The following is a 20,068-nucleotide window of genomic DNA, read 5'->3' on the forward strand; positions in this document are numbered from 1 at the left end:
TTTCTTCAATTATATTTTACTGATATTTGCTATCACTTATCTATTCTTGTGTAAATACAAAAACATAGAGAATAATGCCAGCTGTGCAGTGATTTGTTCTTTCTTATGCCCATTCACAAAATTTTATGGATTGTGTTGTTTTCCATGATTATTGATGTTACCAATTATGATCTAAGCATATAAATTAAGTTAGTTCGAGTCAGTCACCTTTATAGTAGTTTTCTTTAGGAGTAACTGAATACTGATATGCATACTCAGGGTTTGACAATAACTGTAACCTGCTAGCCGCGGATAATTTTAATTCATGTTGAAATTTGGCGGGGGGGGGGGGGGGGGGTGATGTATGGTTTTTCTTACCTTTAAAACTTCATCACATAGCTTTTAGAATTATTGGAAATAAAAAATTAGTTTCTTGTTAATTAAAATCTATATTATATCTCTCAAAGGACTAAAATTTAACATACCGTAACAGCTGACTCTGTAGCTTTAGTCTCGCATGGAACCTTGAGCATCGTGTTTTACCACAGACATAGTACATCTCTTTTACGTAAGTAATCTTAACAACATATCTTAATGAACAGTTATTCAAGATCAGATACTAAAAATTTTGTTCCCAATATGTAATATCCCCAGTATAAGATCGAAAACGTCATCGCACTATGTATCGTGTGACACTCGACATGTTTGTTTATCTCCAGAAACGAAATCTCGCGAAGTCTCGCCAAACACTGTGCAGCCCTGTTGCGTAAGGTATTTCCGTAAAAAAAACAAGCGATAACACTAAAAAGTAAAGAAAATCAAGCTCATTTGAGTGTTTATTACTACGGCAAAATCGATTGGAAACAATGACCACGATTGACACGCGGGCGCGTACTCTTTGCAGGTGTGGCACGATAAAGATCCCTCCCTGCTCAAAGGCGATAAGCGCCGATTGATTGATTGTATATTGTTTAACGTCCCTCGCTTTCTTGTCTATGAAAGGTGAAGATAACGAACAGTGATCACTGATCAATCTCATAACTCCTACAAACAATACAAAATAGATAGTTGGGCAAACACCGACCCCTGGACACACCAGAGGTGGGATAAGGTGCCTAGAAGGAGTAAGCATCCCCTGTCGACCGGTCACACCCGCCGTGGGCCCTATATCCTGTTCAGGTAAACGGAGTTATCCGCAGTCAAAATCAGTGTGTCAAGAACGGCTTAACAATCGGTATGAAACACGTCAGACAGCATTTGACCCAATGATAGGTTGTATTGACGAATTAGATCGTTATAACGACCATAGAATTTGCGAAATGCTGACTTCAATCGAGACTGTTGAAACCCCTGTACCATCAATTTGTTTGTCAGTAGTTTACCTCGATTTAGAAACTGACTATACGCAGAACAAGGTCTTGCATATCGAATCAGTTGAGATATATAAACACTATATGCAGGTGATAATGGACTATTGCTACATAAATATGGGAATGTAGTGTGGTATGAGTGTGTGCAGGTACGAGTTAACTAGACACCGTGTGTGATGCGCATGTACGAGGTTGTCGTCTGGTCTGGAAAGTGAATGGTGGTGTGTTGCTGTGTATCCTTGTGGAACGATTGCACATTAATAATATTGTAAGTCTTGTATGATTAACACTGAATACATATATAAACGATTACCAGCGTTGTCAGTTTATACATACAAATACTTCACTGGCGCTGCGAGCAATCGATTCTGCACGAGAAACTGTATTGAATTTTCTTGTGGCGGGAAACTGTCAAGCGTCACATGTAGTCACGGTAGATTATATACATAATAAGCAATAATTTGTAGTAAGTTAAGCGAATTCCAGATTTATTACCGTGCTTCAGTCAGTAATATTCCTCGGTTTAACCACTGTTTTTGTTTTTGTGCAATTTCTTGAGAATTTGTGGTGAGGCTAATCACCGGAAAGTACAGTACGTGCACATCATTGGGCTCATGGTATAGGATACCGAATGCGAGACCATTGGCGGTTGAAAATTGATTGAATTGAATAACTTTCGTCATATTCACACGTATTTTTACGTATTTGAATAGGTATCTATCATTTGTTGTGTATTGTGAAATAAATCTTGCATTAGTTTTTGTTGTTTCACCCCACCCCCACCCCCCAATATCATGATGTCTAACTCGAGACGAAGTCCCTTTAGAGTAAACATCAACACCTGTGCATATGAAGATTTGAGAATCCTACCAGGCGTTGGTCAGGTGTTAGCTGACCGGATATGGGAACTGATAAAACAAGGTCACATCACAAAAGAGGTCTTTGTTACCATTCCTAGAATGAAAATAACTCCAGAACTACTGGATTGTGTGGAGTTTGAACCATCAGTTCACATTGACCATGGGTATGCTAAACAAACAACTAGTGATGGTATGGACGATTATCTAGCAGAATATATGGTGAACAGTTCAGCCAATACTTAGGACAGTTATGAGGACTTGAATATTATGGGGTCTACCCGTAAGGAAACAGAAAGCGTGACAACAGATCTTCCGTCAAGATTTAAGTTTCCTTATACAGCAACCCCACTAGCTGAACCAAGAAGGACACCACCCTTACCCTCACATCAGTTGCATAAATCCTCAGGTCAAACACGAAAATAAATGTGAACCTGATCAAACATTCCCTATGCAACGAGGGCCAATATCTTTTAATCCACCCAGCTAATCAGGTGTAGACAGGGGACAAAGGATATCAGCAATATCTGGAAATAATGGCGGTGGACAGATTACAGATAATACTAGAAATTTGTCCTCCCATACATATCGGCGTACTTTGCCTTCACCTCAATCATCGCCAACTTTTGTGAGACGCCGAGCGACAGTCTCGGAAAACCAAGGGCGGCACGAAACAAAACCTGTGTATCTGCCCAAAGCCTTGCGGTATGATGGAACCACTAACTGGGAAGCCTTCTTTGTGAAATTCAACAGATATGCAGATGTATCTCACTGGACGGCTACAGAACGCAAAGACCAGTTATGTTGGTGTCTCGATGGAAAAGCCAGCGAGTTTTACACTAGTATTGTGAGCAGAGACTACGGCATAGACTATTTTGAATTGGTTCGCAAGCTAGAAAAACGCTTTAACTTTGTGGACCTACCAGAAACTCTCCAAGTCCAGTTTATGGGAGCCCATCAGAACACAGGAGAAAAACTTGAAGATTGGGCTGACAGATTATTATCACTAGCAATGAAAGCTTTTCGTGACCTACCAGAAGAAAACATATACTTACAAGCTGTATGGAGATTTTATCAGGGCTGCTGTGATAAAGAGGCCGGTCAAAATGCTGCTATGTCCAAACCAAAATGTATTGAGGATGCGATAGACAAGATAAAGTGGTACCAGCATACTACCAAAGCCATTTATGGTAAACCCATTAGACGTCGAGACTTTACTGAAGACTCGGATAATGAGATTGATTATGTGAGAACAATTAATGCAGCAGTGAAAAGCGACAAGAATTTTTCTCCACAAGCACATCAATCAGATCAGCTTACGTCTATGGAGGCACAGATAAAGATTTTGGTGGACAACATGCAGATGCTTTAAACAAAATTAAGCAATATGGAGAATAAACAGAAGACCAAAAAATACGGAGACCCGTACATGCTACAATTGTGACAGACCAGGGCATCTAGCAAAAAGACTGCAGAAAGCCTAAGAAGTTGAGGACGCAGAATCAAAGTAGAAGTCAGAATACAAACAGGAGTTCACAGTCTGAGACGACACCTTTAAACGAGAATGAGCCGGGTCAACAGGCGTAAATCCGACCCGTAATACTGCAAAGCGCCTCGAGAAAAATTGTGCTTCAGAAGAAACAAGCCCAAAATCAATAAGGCATGCATCAAGAAAATGCAGGAAGCATAGAAGACCTAGGAAAAAACCATCAGACAGAAATCGACATACTTCCTATTCTGAGGATAAAAGCACAGACATAGATAAAACAATGACCATTCTACAGTTGGGATCAGCTTCTATGCTGAGATTAAATGTAAAAGTGAACTCAACAGACATTGTTGCAGTAATAGATACAGGAGCAGAAGTCACTGTCATCTCGGATAGAGTGTATGGAATGATGCAGATAAAGCCGCCTATTAAAATGCACACTGTCATGCATGGTGCAGGGCGTAATATGAAAATAAATACATTCATCATTGGTCCAGTTGACATCAAGATAGGAACCAGAACATACCCATCTGAAATATACGTAGCTCCTATGGATGATGACATGCTTCTGGGATTAGACTTTATGCGGAAAAACAATGTAGTACTAGACTGTAGTAAGAACCAGTTCTCCATTAACTCTGAAGTTTTGCAGATGTCATATGGAAAAAGTCGGGAAGCTCCAACAATTGCTAAAGTAACAGTGCCTGGTAAAACTGTGATTCCACCAAATTCAGCCATACATGTCAATGGTAAGCTATCTCAACATTTTGAGGGAAGCTACATTATTGAGCCTGAGGAAGATATTCCGGTTATGATGCCACGATGTGTGTACTCCAAACAAATCTCACCTAGGCTATGTTTAGTTAATGCCAGTGACCGGTACTTTACCATCCGAAAAGGCACCATAGTGGGAGAAGCTTTGTCAGCAGACCCAGTGACTATTGTACCAGAACCAAAATCCCAAAGTGAAGGAACATTACCAGAACTTCCAGAGCACTTGAGTTCCCTTTTCCAGAAATCTGTCGCAAATTTAGACCAAAGTCAGAGCACATTAATGATGGATCTCCTCAAAGAATATCAAGATGTTTTCGCTGAGAATGAATTTGATCTTGGTACTTTTACAGAAATAGAACATTCAATCAACACTGGCTCTGGATCCCCAATTAAACAGAGGATGAGACGCACACCATTAGACTTTGTTCAGGAGGAAGAAAATCACTTGCACACAATGCTTGAGTCAGGAGTAATCGAACCATCAACATCAGAGTGGGCGTCGCCGCCCGTACTTGTTCGAAAAAGGGACGGCAAAGTCAGATGGTGCATAGATTATAGGAAACTAAACTCAGTGACAAAGAGAGATGTTTACCCTTTACCTCTAATCGAAGAGTGCATTGACACATTGTCCGGAAATGAGTGGTTTTCTAAACTGGATGCCAACTCGGCGTACTATCAGATAAAAGTAAGAATCTGATAAGGACAAAACAGCCTTCATAACGAAGTACGGGCTATTCCAGTTTACCCGGATGAGTTTTGGTCTTTGCAATGCTCCATCGACTTATGCTAGAGTCATGAACTTAGTCTTGCGTGGATTGACGTGGAACATTGTGTTAGCCTTCCTGGACGACATCCTTGTGATGGGAAAATCATTTAAGGATCATCTGCACAACCTGCAAATAGTCTTTGATAGATTTCGGCGATACGGATTAAAGCTGAAAGCGAGGAAATGCCTTCTATTCCAGAAAGAAGTAGAATTCCTAGGCAGGAAAGTAAACAAAACAGGATTGGCTAAAGGAGACGAGTATGTTGAAGCTGTGAAAAATTGGAAGACCCCAACAACAACTAAAGAAATTGAGAAATTTCTGGGTTTTGCAAACTATCACAGAACATTCATTAAAGACTATGCAAAGATGGCAACACCCCTTAACCGGCTTACAGGTATGAAGCCGTATGTGTGGGGACAAGAGCAGCAAGACGCTTTTGACAGTTTGAAGTTGGCACTTATAACTACTCCAGTTCTAGCATTGCCAAACTCTAAGGATTTATTTATCCTAGACACCGATGCGTCAGACTTTGCTATAGGTGCAGAACTCATACAGGTGCAGGAGGGTAAAGAGCGAGTTATTTCTTATGGTAGTTTTAGTCTCGCCCCAGAGCAACAGCGCTATTGTACAACAAGAAAGGAGTTACTCGCAATTGTACGTTTCACCAAACAATTCAATCATTATCTGTTGGGCAGAGAATTTGTGGTTAGGACTGACCATAGCAGTCTAACTTGGCTTCTTAACTTCAGGAATCCACAAGGTCAGTTAGCAAGATGGCTTGAAGTATTGAGCCAGTATAACATGACTGTAATACATAGACGAGGAAAGAAACATGGGAATGCAGATGCACTTTCCCGAGCACCTGGTGCGAAACCTTGTCCAGAAATGAAGGTGACAATAGACCCAACCCAACTTCCCTGTGGAAGATGCAAGTATTGCACTAGAGCACATAACAACTGGGGAAAATTCACTGAAGATGTGGATGATGTCGTCCCTCTGGGTAAGACAGTAGAAACAACTGAAGTGCATGCAGCTTTATCATGGTTGTTTAACCAGAAGGAATCCAATGACAAGGAATTGGTTTTTCAAGAGTCAAGCTCAGACTTGAATTATACATCGTTGGAAATTTCCTTTGCAGACCCAGATATACCCATTCTCATTAGTATGGAAGACCAACAGTGTAATCAAGTATGCACTGCTTCCCGTACTAGTGGGTTTGCAGGCATTGAATATTCACCCGAAGAACTGAAAGAGTTTCAGAATAGGATTCTGATATTGGATTGATACTGCCTTATCTGGTGTCAAATGAAATCCCATCTGAAGATGAAATCTTTATAAGCAGTAAAGCAGCAAAGAAATACTGGGTTAATAAAGAGATGTTTTTCATCGATGCTGAGGGAATACTGCGCAATAACCCCAAGAATGGTGGAAAACCAAGACTGGTGGTGCCAAAGACCTTGGTAGATGAGGTACTTGGGCTATGCCATGACTTACCGGTTATGGGACAACAAGGTATATCAAGAACATATCTACGAGTGAAAGAGAAGTTTTATTGGTATAACATGAATCGGTCAACCAGAGATTTTGTTCTGACATGTGACATTTGCAGTAAACACAAAAAGGCCAACAGAAAAGCAAAGTGTCCTATGACAAAATACCAGGCTGGAGTACCAATGGAGAGAGTTCACCTTGATTTCTTGGGTCCTTTACCCGAATCTACTTCAGGAAACTCGAACATTTTAGTCATGGTGGACCAATTTACCAAATGGGTGGAATGTGTCCCATTACCATCACAAACAGCTGAAGTCACAGCTAGAGCTGCTATAAATGAATTCTTTGCTAGATTTGGTTTTCCCTTCAACATATTCACTGATCAGGGGAGAAACTTTGAAAGCAGACTCTTCAAGACTATTTGTGACTTACTTCAGATTCATAAAAGTCGCACAACGCCTTATCGCCTTTCAGCAAATGGGCAGGTCGAGAGATTTAATAGAACACTTATGGATGCTGTACGCTGTTTTGTGGACAAGTCACAAAATAATTGGGATGAACATTTACCTCAGCTTGCGAGAGTTATTAGATCATCCGTAAACAGACACATTGGTTTCACACCAAACAAACTTATGTTAGGCCGAGAAGTGAGCGTACCTGCTGATCTAGTTTTCCGACCACCTGAAACCAATGCACCCATTGACCATGAGGATTATGTATCGAGATTACAAGACTCTATACAAACAGCTCATGAAGTGGCCAGAGATGTATTGAAAACACATCAAATCCATATGAAAAGAGATTATGATGTAAAACCAGAGAATATGCAGTTGGTGATCTCATATATGTGTTGGATAGCGCCAAAACTAAAGGTCGTTCTAAGAAACTGGATATCACCCTGGAAAGGACCAGGCATTGTTATTCAAAAAGTATCATCATATCTCTACAAAGTCAAACTTCGAAATTCAGTCTTTATTACTAACCATGACAGATTAAAAAAGTGTTGTGACAGGAAAATACCAGACTGGCTACGCCAATGCCAACATCGTCTGCGAAGTGGAGAAAATGTTCTCCAGTTGGAATCAACTGACATCTTTTGTATATGTGACAAACCTGATGACGGACGTCTTATGATACAATGTGACACATGTGATAATTGGTATCATGGATCATGTGTCGCAATCACTCAAGAGGTAGCAGATACCTTGAAGACGTATATTTGTCCTCGGTGTCAAGTATAAAAACATACTTTATATACTGTGACTTATTTATGTTGTTTTTTGTTTCTTAATGTATAATAGGTACCATGGAGAGAGATCCAGAGATTGAGGATTATGTGACCGCAGATGAGGCTGACATAACAGATGACGAGCATCTAACAGATGATGCGGGTCAAGCTCATGACATTGACGAATCAGATGAGGATTCATCAAGCGCAGACGAGGGGCTTCCGCCATTTAAACGGAGAAGACGTGATTCAAGCATTGCGCCTGCTCAGGAACCTGAGGACGTATCAGTGAGAAGCCATACCCATGGGGATAAGAGATCTTCCTGTCCAGTGGAGGGGTGCCATGGACGCTCCAAGCACTTGAAGCACCATGCTTGGGAATACCACATTCCCAGAGTTTTTTGGGATCGCCCTTGGAATGAGCTAAATGCTTCTCCTGACTATCACAGTCTGAGAGCCTCCTGCCTTCTTGCACTGGCCCACTACATTTTAGGTCCAGCAGCAACAGTTCAGGACTTGGTGGACTATGTAAACAAGAAGATACCCTTGCCTCGGGAGTACCCGATCATGCAGAGGACGCTGCATCAGGTGGGTCAGTTGACCCGTATGATGAGGTGGCCTATGAAGGACACCTTCGGTATGTTGCCAATAAACTCTCCAGCAGTACTTATACATTGGAGGATTCTGATGGCCATAGTGTGCACTATGTCACCAGAGAAGAAGGCGGAGTTCAGAGCATTGGGAAAAGAAGACCTGGCAAAGTTAGAAAATCGGGTAAAGTCAAGGAGGGTAAGTTTGCAGAGAGTAGACCAGGAGTTCATTGAGCAGGGGGGGGGGGGATAAGGAAGAAGAAGAATGGACAGTGGTGGATCAGTGTGGAGGTGAAACTGAAGTGTACGAAGTAGCCATTCTCAAAGAGGGGTACGCAGTGTCCGTCGAAGAGCAGAACAAGGTCAGGACTGGGGTACCATAACACTCCTGAAGGGCCCTATGACGATAATTGTGAACACTGGCCACCCCAAGGACAAAGATCACATTCTGGAGGGTCTCCAGAAGAATGATGTATCCGTCGATGATGTAGAGTGTTGCATCTGTACCAATTGTAATGTGGACTTTGTAGGAAACCTTAATCTTTTCCCGGACACAGTCTACATTGCCGCCTTTGACATGTGCCTCGGTGATTTACATCTCAGACATGACTTTGAATCAGGTCAACCTTTTCCAATCGACAAATATGTTGATGTTATATCCATGCCAGGATCATCATGTACTGATGTATCCGTATTGGTCAAGGACACTGAGCTGGGGACCGTGGCGATAGTGGGTGACCTTTTCCAATGCCAAGAGGACCTGGTGGACCCAGTCTTATGGAGGAAAAACAGTCTTAATCCAGACCGTCAGGAAAAAAGCAGGACCGAAATCCTTCAGATGGCAGATTACATTGTTCCTGGCAGAGGCAAGATGTTTAAAGTGCCCATTTAATTTAACTGTTTACTTTGCAAGGAATGCAGGGTAGTGTTTACTTCATGAACAGTATGATAGATGATATATATTTTTTTTCCCCTCTTTCTTCATTAAACATATAATGTTTAATATGAATCATACTAGTGATTTGTAAATGTTTATTCATTTTACATGATTGTATACTAGTAGGTTAACATGCATCGTACTGTTGTTTTATTTTACTTAGCATCATGCATGAGTGAGAGATACACAGAGAGATTTGAAAGTATTTTCTGCTGTAATTTTTTTTCTTCTCATTAGCTGAAAAAGGATATTACTTATGTAGAGTTCATCATGATGTGACATATATTCATAATGTGCTCAGTTTTCAGGTTGTTACCATGTTACATGTGATGTTGCTTGCTAAAATGCTTTATTACTATGTCCATTTCATACAAAATAGTATTATTATTTGCATAGTATTTTTCAATCTTTTTGTATTCAAATCTAGTCACATGTAAGAATAGTAATTTTTAATAACAAGACTTGCATATATTATATTAACCCTTTCTCTACCGAAACATTTTAGAGGTTTTTAAAGACTAAATGACAATATTTTTAAATCGAGTTACATCTACATGTATCACGATTTTAGGTAGGCATGTGACATATAATTTTGTTACGAATTGAACAGGGAACATTTTTTTTTTTATAAAGTTTGTCATGTTATCCCATGACCCCAAAGAGTTATACGGGGTCAAAGGTCATTTAAGTGCACATTTTTGCAATATTTTTTTTCTGTGGAATATATATATTACGACCCCACTCACTATATTCAAGTCAAAAATAGGAAATTCTAAATGTATGAGCTGATGTGTCTTTTAAAATACTACAAAAACATCACAATCAAATTAATCAATTTTATTGACAAACAAATATTTTTGGCTGCTAAGTAACAACACTCATGGTGTAATTTTGACCATAATTTGCCTTTCTACATCCATTCGACACAATTTAAACATAATTACATTGCATGATGATTAGTAAATGTCACATTATTTTAAAAATATAATCTTTGACTAGATCTTAATAATTTTAAAAGGTTTTTAACAAAAAATATAATGAAGAGAATTAAGGTCAAAGGTCATAAAATGGAAATTTCGTACTTCATATACGTCTTCATCATTTTCTAATAATATGACGTTTTGCCATTATGTTCCACTAAATAGTATAAATATTGCAACATTAAAACAAAGATCTTTTCTGTTAAAATCTAAAATAATCTATTTTTTTATATTCAAAATATTTGGTTGCTAAGCAACAACACCATTATGATATCAAATGTTATGAGAAAGTAATGACCGTTTTTCCTCCCCAAGTTCATTGTATACGAATGTCCAAGTACTTACTTTCAATCACTAAATTTAAATGTACTCGCATTATATTTAACAAAAATGTTCTTGTTATATTCAACCTCTTAAAACATATTTTTAGACATAATTCTTGATACTGGGTTGTTCTGATAGGGGCATGCGTTGACCAATATCTATCTATCGACTGGAACTTCTCAGCATACATGTACATGTATAAGATAATGCCCAAAAATCTGAAGAGAAAAAAAAGATTTCTTTATACTTAACCTCAAATACTGATGTACTCTCAGAGCTTTTGAATACTCAATTGGCTCTGTAAATGTTTTCAAAAGGGAGGGGAGTGTAGTGTGGTATGAGTGTGTGCAGGTACGAGTTAACTAGACACCGTGTGTGATGCGCATGTACGAGGTTGTTGTCGTCTGGTCTGGAAAGTGAATGGTGGTGTGTTGCTGTGTATCCTTGTGGAACGATTGCACATTAATAATATTGTAAGTCTTGTATGATTAACACTGAATACATATATAAACGATTACCAGCGTTGTCAGTTTATACATACAAATACTTCAGGAAGTTGACGATGGAGAAGCTGAAATCATCCCGTTTGTCATATAGTTGAGTTGTGAGTTTGCCGTTAATGTCTACTTTCAATAAAATATCCAAGTATGAAGTAGAAGTGGACGACTCTGTGGTGTCCTTTATTTCGAGCTCACAGGGATATATCAAATCGACATATGAATGAAAGTTATTATTGTCAATAGACAAAACGTCATCGAGATATCTAAATGTCGAATTGAAGGCTACAGCGAGAGATTTTTTCTTCTCGCGTAGAAGTTTTTGAATAAATTCTGCTTCATATGAATATAGAAACATGTCAGCTAACAAAGGAGCACAATTCGTGCCCATGGGAATTCCAACAGACTGTTGGAAGACCTGATCACCAAAGACCACGAAGATATATTCAATGAAGAACTCCAGCATACTTTTTATTTCAACTTCAGAGTACTTGTGCGTGGAATCAGAGTGGTGTTTAACAAAGTAAGTTTTAGATGACTGATCACTAGGTATGAATATTTCCGTTTTCCATTTTTGTTGAAGAAGCAACTGTCTATGATGCTATCCTGATTTTATAGTTGAAGGTGACCTGAAAATAAAAACTCAAATATTGAATACAACCAGAATGTTGTTTCCATGAAAGAATAATTTTATATACAGTTTGGCTCTAAATCTCATCGTTAACCGAATGTTTAAGATTGATATTACCGGTCTTAAATGAAGTGAGTATATTAAATTTAATCGTTGTGTAGATTCATATACAATCTAGTTTGCCAATACAACCTATCAATGGGTCAAATGCTCTCTGACGTGTTTCATACCGATTGTCAGGCCGTTCTTGGTACACTGATTTTGACTACGGATAACTCTGTTTACCTTATCAAAATATAAGGCTCACGGCGGGTATGAACGGTCCACAGGGGATGTTTACTCCTCCTAAGCACCTGATTTTATTTTACATTTTTATCATATGATCAATTTACAAATATTTATGATGGGGTGCATACAAACTTTTTAGAATTTTTTAGTATATTACAAGCAGTTAAGAAACATTGCAAACATATTGCTCTTAATCATTTGAGCAAAGAGGATGGAGAGATTAAGCCATTACATATTTTACCACTTGTCTTTGCTAATGCTGGAAATAAGAAAATATACAAGATTTCGAATCACAGTGGTGAAACACCAACACCACAGGTCAAAAGAAATGGAACGAAAAAATTTCAATTACAGACCAAGAATGGAAAAAAAACAATTTAAATGTTTTTAGATTTACAAATGATAGAAAAATACAGTGGTTACTATAAATAAATAGAATAAACCAAAGAATATTAACTACAAATACTATTTTGAAAAAAATCAAAATGATCAATCATAACATGTGTAGTTTCTGTGTTAGAGAAAAAGAAACACTAGAGCATATTTTATATGAGTGTGAAAAAGTGCAAAAAAGTATGTGTGGTTTACAAATGTTTTTTTTAAAAATCTTTTACATTTAATATTGTCACAGATAAGAAAGCATTTTTATTTGGCTGTTCAGAGAATGAATTGATTAATATATTTTTAAATTTAAAACCTATATATTCTTCTCGATGTAAAGAAAGTCCACTGCTTCTAGTAAAATTTAAGAATATCTGGATAAATGTATATCATTTTGAAAGACACATAGCTCTTAGAAAGAACTGCATAGAACAATTTGAGGGAAAATGGAAATTGTTTAAAAAACTGAATTAATGATTTTATATCACATTGTGGATAAATAAGATTATAGGTATCAGCATGTAATTTGTACATGAATATATATTTGTATTGATTTCGTGATCAAAATTTTGAGACTTTTAAATTGTGCACAGAGTGAACAAAACAACATAGCCTTTGTTGGCATCCCCCCCCCCCTTATTTCTATGTTTTTGTTCAGCAGCCAGAGTAATTTTTCCCTCTATCTTCTTTCTCTTTACTTCTATCTTTTGTATGAAAGTCTACCATAAGTGTGAAAGTGAGTGTTTGTGTAAATAGCATTGAGTCCCCATACCCGCTGGTCAGGTTGGGATGTAGGGGCACTTGTCAAAATCCTGACTAAAAGAATTGAATAAATGTGTTGAACCAGAAAAAAACACCTTATGAAAATATAAGGCTCACGGCGGGTGTGAATGGTCGACAGGGGATGCTGATTCCACCTTTGCTTTGTATATCTAACTCTCTATTTTGTATTGCTTATAGATTAGGAGATTGATCACTATTCGTTGTCTCTACCTTTCATTATGAGATTGATCACTGTTTGTTATCTTCACCATTCAGTATGAGATTGACTACTGTTTGTTATCTTCATCTTTCATTGTGAGATTGATCACTTCGTTATCTTCACCTTTCATTATGAGATTGATCACTGTTCGTTATATCATATACCTAGTAGTGCATCAGCACTGATACACCTATCTTGGCTAGGGTGAGACAGCTGCAAGGAGGTAGGGCTGTCTCGCCGCAAGGGTCGAGATATCTCTTTCTGGGCCCGTTGTCAAGGGGCTGTCTCGCCCTCAAATTTCGCTATTTCTTCTTTAATCTTTGGAAATCTAACAAAACTACATGGAAAAAAATGATGTTACACAAAATCTTTTTTCAAATTAAGCAGAAATTTAAATAAAAACGTTCTCAAAAACAGCACTAAATTGTAGTGAGTATCTAACTCAAGTAGCAATTGTTTATTTAGAACAATAACACGTTTTAACTTCAAATTTTTAAAAACAAACAACGTTCTTGGCGATAGAAAACAGTAGGGAAACTATGGAGGGTGATACTGAAGCATTTTCAGAAATTCCCGGTCCTAATGGAGATCAAAATGTGAATATATGGCAATTTTGATGTAGAAAAAACCGCTTTAAAACGATTTCTGAAATATAAAATCCCGAGGAATTGGCAATAAAATGAGAAAAGCAGAACCAATATCTTCCGACGTATTTCAACGAAATAGACGGGAAATGGTAAAAAAAAAAAAACCTACTTCAGTATAAGGTAACATTCCCTAAGCAAAAAAATAGGAGCATCAGATCTGTAAACATCCCAGTTCATACGATGACGCCACGTAAACAAAGTTCCACAACTCCTACAAATTATATGAAATAATGAAAACGGGCGAGTTTGGTAAATCCGAAAAAATAATTAAAGATAATTCACTTATTTCCAATTTTAGTATTAATTAGCACCCCCCCCCCCCCAGGAGCTGCTTAATAGTATATACATGTACATGAACAACACAGCGATAGATGTAACGAGTTTCTCAGTCGACCTCCAGATTCTGGACCACAGGAGGGGATGTCCATAATTAATCATCCAATTATCGTGACTAGCAATGGAATAAAGCTACAGAACTCAGACTTTAGCATGTTTCACAATGCCAATAGTGCTGGAAACATAACCATTAATGTAAATCCACTGAAAGAATGAAATAGTCAAATATCGTTTCCATTTGTACAGCAATTTCATGTTTGGATCCCCCCCCCATTTTTTTTTTTATCAACTTGGGTTTTTTTTGTATCTGATATAAACAATATCACACTCTAATGTTGATCTCGGACCTGGGGTTGCCCATCGAATGATCTCGGGACCATTCCCAGGTCCGAGATCAACATTAGAGTGTTGATGTTACATCATGCACATGAGATTGATCACTGTTCGTTATCTTCACCTTCCATACAGCTGTTTAACGGGTACATGTACTACGATACTTGCATGTACATGTAATGTTACTATTTTTAGGATGTTTTAAAATCTGACAAATCCACAGGAGTCTGCAATTTCCCTAATTAATAAAACAAATAAATTGAAATCAAGGTAGAATTCTGTCAATTTCGCAAGCATATGTTATTTTTAGTTTACATATCCCTGCAATGTATAGGCCTAACTGTCGATTGCAGTACGCTGTGGAAAGCCATTGTATCCAACGTTTTTATCTATCAAATATGATATGTTTATAGCAGAGAACTCTAATGATACTTATGGTGGCATATTTGTGTCATCACTTTTCAGATGATTATGTCGAATTTTTAGATAATTATGTCGACTTGTCAAAAAATGTTGTTGACTTGTCAGATAATAAAAAGTAAACAATGTTACCGTAAAATTGCTTTCACGCTTAAGATGTATCATTCACTTAACTACATAATGGTCTAAGAAGTCAACATATTGATCTGACAAGTCGACAAAATGATCTAACAAGCTGATATAAAGATCTGGAAAGTCGACATAATGTTCTTATAAGTCTACATAATGATCTAACAAGCTCAATACACCCCCAATCAAGATCATTATGTCGACTTGTCAGATCTTTTTATCAGCTTGTCAGATGATTATCTTGATTTGTTAGAGAATTATATCGACTTCTCAGATTGTGATGTTGACCTCAAGATATCAAAACGGAAAGTAGATGTCAGAAAAGGCAAACTTAAAAGATAATCGGAAATGGCAAGTCGACATAACCAATCTGATAAATCAACATAATTATCTGACAAGTTGACATAATCATTTAACAAGTAATGGCAAAAATATGCCACCATCGATACGGGAAATGATTGAAATCTAAAATAACAGTAGACGTTCGTCCTGTGTGGTTTTTAAAAAAAAAAATCCTGGTCATGCAGTGTACAGTATATAATATGTACCTGCATTTGCATGATTAATCTTAAAAATCTTAAAAAACATTGTGTTTTTATTCAAGTGTTTCTTCCGGTCTGTCTTCTACTTGATTGCATGCATCAGTCGTCATTCTTTTTCAGGCGTGGTTTTTCCAAGCTTCGTTGTGAGTAAAATTGGTACAGGACAACAAGACGAATATTGTATTCAAGATTTTGATCAAGATGACTTTGCATTCTCATGGGAGTCATGGGTCATCGGGAAATTAAAGGGCGTATTGAAGCAAGACTTTTTAAGAAGTTGTTATTATTGTATGTAGAGTGACAGGAATACTGATCATGACTGTGTAACGACTTCCTCTATTACTAACATTACTTGACCCCACTTGACCTTTTACAGCCTCGGCTATACATAGCGATTTTAATGTATATAAAACCTCATTTCAAGCGGTATATAAAGATTTTCAGACGAACATGGTTATTTTCATATACACCTTTATTTTATGTTATGTGAGGATTTTATGCATATTGGGTAAATCTCTCTCTCTCTCTCTCTCTCTCTCTCTCTCTCTGTGTGTGTGTGTGTGTGTGTGTGTGTGTATACAAATTCTGCAAAACATTCTGAATATGTCTACATTTTCAACTACAGCCCAAACATGCAGAAATTGTGGTGGAGATGGGTCATGTAATGAAAGATCGGAGTGTAACAATGGATGCACTCCAGGATTCTTTTCGTTAACATGTACACTGACATGTGGCCAATGCGCCGGAAGTGGACGCTGCGACAAAACTTCCGGATTTTGTGACGAGAGGGGTTGTTTAGCCGGTTTTTTCGGGCCACTGTGCACACAAGCATGTCCTATCGCCTGTGGAGGTGATGGAAGTTGTGATTTTACGACAGCCAACTGTCTTCAAGGATGCAGCTCGGGCTTTTCTGGTTCAAGATGTGAAATTGTATGCCCCATGGCTAATTGTAAGGAACCGTGCAATATGCTTAATGATGGTCCATGTACATCCGGATGTCTTAACGGTTTTTACGGAAGAACCTGTGATATGAGGTGTAATTGTGAAGATGGCGGTGCTTGTGATCAGGGAACAGGGGGCTGTGTGGTTTCTACATTCCTGACAACACCTTGCATGACGGGAACTGGAAACAGGTGTGGTAGGTATTTCATTTTAAAAACGGGTTGTAGCGATGATCATCCATTTATAAGTTTACATATTCATCTATGTATGTATCCAATTTCCGACTGGATTTTGAATGGTGTTATTACGTGTTTTGATTACATTTTTGATTTTTAAGAAAGTTCACAAACCGCCACCCATTCCTCGCCATCTGTTCATACCATGATGGGAAAGGAAAATGTTCCAATCAACACCGGACTGCTTGTTGGCTTGTCCCTGTCGCTCGCCGTGTTGCTGATACTGTCAGTGTTAATTCTAACACTTTTATACCGATACAACAAAGGGTACAGCTTTGTGAAATTGAACTTGTGATATCTTAAGAACATATATAAAAGGAGAAGCATATATATATGGAGATAAGTTTCCTAATAAGTAATTTTTCTCCTTCCTCAGAAAACAGAAAAATCAACATGTTTACGAAGGACCTATTATTCAACAACCGCAAGGTAACGCCATTTTTTTAAACTTGCTGTTTATAACGGTTTTTCGATTCCTTCAATTCTTTATCTTAATCTAATTGTTCTCTAATTAATGGTTAATTGTTTTTAATCCTGTAATTTTCAAAAGCGTAAAACAAGATTAAACAGCGAATTTGTAATAAAGCAAAAATGAGTATTTAAGAAACGTAACTCAATTCTTTGAAGACTGATTGATTGTATATGGTTTACCGTCCTTCTCTGTAATTTATTCCTACTGTAGGCGTAATCTAGCTCGGGGGTAGCTTATGTGTATATGAGAAAATTTTACCTTTAATACATGTATATTAATATCGGTAATTCTTAGATAATTGTGCCCCTAATTTCATTTCAGTGTAATTACATGTATAATCAATTCTACACTACACAAGAATGTTTTGAAATGCATACATGTTCATTTTTGTATTTCTTGAGAAGAAAGTAAATATATATCATATATACTACCATACCGTATGTAAAACTTTTAACCTTACCTTGGCCTTATTTTAACCCATGCAGGAAGTCATAGAATTGTATATACATATGTATACACAGACTGTACCAGCGGAAAAAAGAAACTGTTTATTTTATAAATTTTATATATAGATTCATATACAAATTATTATGTTGCATTATGTGTATCATTATTTGATATAATGCATGGTCTTTCAATTTAAACATCAAATAACGGATTACATATATGTCCATTATGGTTGATACGAACAGTCACTGAAAATCAAGGGGGTGCAAAAAGTTTCACAGGTTTAACAGCGTGTATGACTGTCATTTGCATCGATGCATTCTTCACACCTTACGACGCATTGAACGAATCAGGTTATGCAGAAATGTCTGGGGAATATTCCGCCATGTGCGCAAGAAACAACGACGCAAAGCTTCCAACGTAGCAGGGGGTTGGCTCTTGAAGTAAACGTTCCATTCATCCCAAACATGTTCTATAGGTGATTAATCCGGAGACATCGCAGGCCAGGGTAGCACATTCACGTTTTGCTGCTCTACATGTCAACAACAACGCGTGCGGTGTGTGGTCGTGTGTTGTCCTGCTGTAGAATGACATTACGCTGGCTGTTGTGAATGAATGGAATGACGTGCTAACGTAAAATCTCGTCACCGTAACTTGCCCTCTACTACTACCAAAGAGGTCTTTTCATGTATTGTAATTTCACCCCAGACAATAACGCTATCTTCGCCGAACTGGCGGCGCTGAATAACACAGTTGTCAATATAACGTTCTCCGGCACAACGGAAAGCTCGAACACGACGGAAAGCTCGAACACGACCAACACTGCTGTCGAGATGAAATCTCTACTCGTCCGTAAACAGAACGTCCACTCTATCTCTGTTATTGAAACGACGATGCCTCTTACACCACACTAACATCACAACATGGTGACGCCAGAGCAGAACAGGACGGATAGGAGGACGTCGAGAACGGATGTTGGCTTCTTGTAGTCTGTTACTTTCGGTACGAGGACTTACCCGTCGATGCCCAGGGATGTTTCTAGCGGTCAAAAAGCCGATTGGAATCGATTATGCAAATGTGACGTCCGTATATTCGTATCTTGCCGAAGTGACCTCACACGCGGGCGTACTGATCTTGGGCGGTCCCAAACGGTGCTAGTTTGCTGATATCGTCTCCACAAAGCATTTACAGTGTTAATATGAACTTCCAAACTGCCTTTACACATTGCTTTGAGACATTCCAGCTTCCAGCATCCCAATAGCACGCATACGATCATTTTCAATCATGCGAGGCATCTCAATCAAAATGTTATTCCAAAATCCAATGTTTTTTGTTTCAATATAAAACTTATACGGTACCAATTTTGATGCACCAGATGCGCATTTCGACAAATAATGTCTCTTCAGTGATGCTCAACCGAAATGTTTGAAATCCAAAATAACTATGAAGTTTTGGAGCTAAATATAGCCAAAAACAGCGTGCCAAAAAAGTGGAGCCAAATTCGTCCAAGGATAAGAGCTATGCACAAGGGAGATAATCCTTAATTTTGAAATGAATTTCTAAATTTTATAACAGCAATTAAATATACATCCGTATTTTCAAGCTAGTAACGAAGTACTTAGCTACTGGGCTGTAGAGACCCTCGGGGACTAACAGTCCACCAGCAGAGGCCTCGACCCAGGCATTGAATACTGTCGATGTAATTCTAATTACTAACCACGTGTCGCTTAGGCTCCAGAAAAGCGTGCTGTAGCCATCTTAAAAGACGAATCGAACGTGACATATATTTAAAATCACATATTTACCCCTTTATCCAGTGGATATCACCCATACGATAAATTATTCGTATCCCATAAAAAATGATGGAAGTGGCACAGGTGTTGTTTATTTTTTAAAAATTTGAAAACAATGAATTTATGTGAAGTAATTACTGTTACGATCGAGGGAACAGACATGTCATTTCATTATCTAGCCCAGTTATCGTCTTGAAAAGGTTAAA

At 38.0% G+C, this 20,068-nt stretch overlaps 1 protein-coding gene across 4 annotated transcripts in view; it reads left to right on the forward strand.

Moving 5' to 3' along the window:
* The first annotated feature begins 16,326 nt into the window (after positions 1–16,326).
* Positions 16,327–20,068, forward strand: part of LOC125670917 (multiple epidermal growth factor-like domains protein 10) — a 14,237-nt gene continuing 10,495 nt past the window's right edge. Inside the window, exons 1-5 of one of the 4 annotated variants that reach the window (XM_056163044.1) lie at positions 16,356–16,480; positions 16,598–17,110; positions 17,252–17,420; positions 17,524–17,579; positions 18,108–19,507. In XM_056163044.1, the coding sequence (XP_056019019.1) occupies positions 16,423–16,480; positions 16,598–17,110; positions 17,252–17,420; positions 17,524–17,579; positions 18,108–18,181 (870 nt within the window). In that variant the 5' untranslated portion in view covers positions 16,356–16,422 and the 3' untranslated portion in view covers positions 18,182–19,507. Of the gene's footprint in view, positions 16,481–16,597; positions 17,111–17,251; positions 17,421–17,523; positions 17,580–18,107; positions 19,508–20,068 lie in introns of those variants that run through there. The other 3 variants (XM_056163041.1, XM_048906352.2, XM_056163042.1) reach the window with 3 other exon arrangements.

The sequence above is a fragment of the Ostrea edulis genome, chromosome 4, assembly GCF_947568905.1.
Source record: "Ostrea edulis chromosome 4, xbOstEdul1.1, whole genome shotgun sequence".
Lineage (NCBI taxonomy): Eukaryota > Metazoa > Mollusca > Bivalvia > Ostreida > Ostreidae > Ostrea > Ostrea edulis.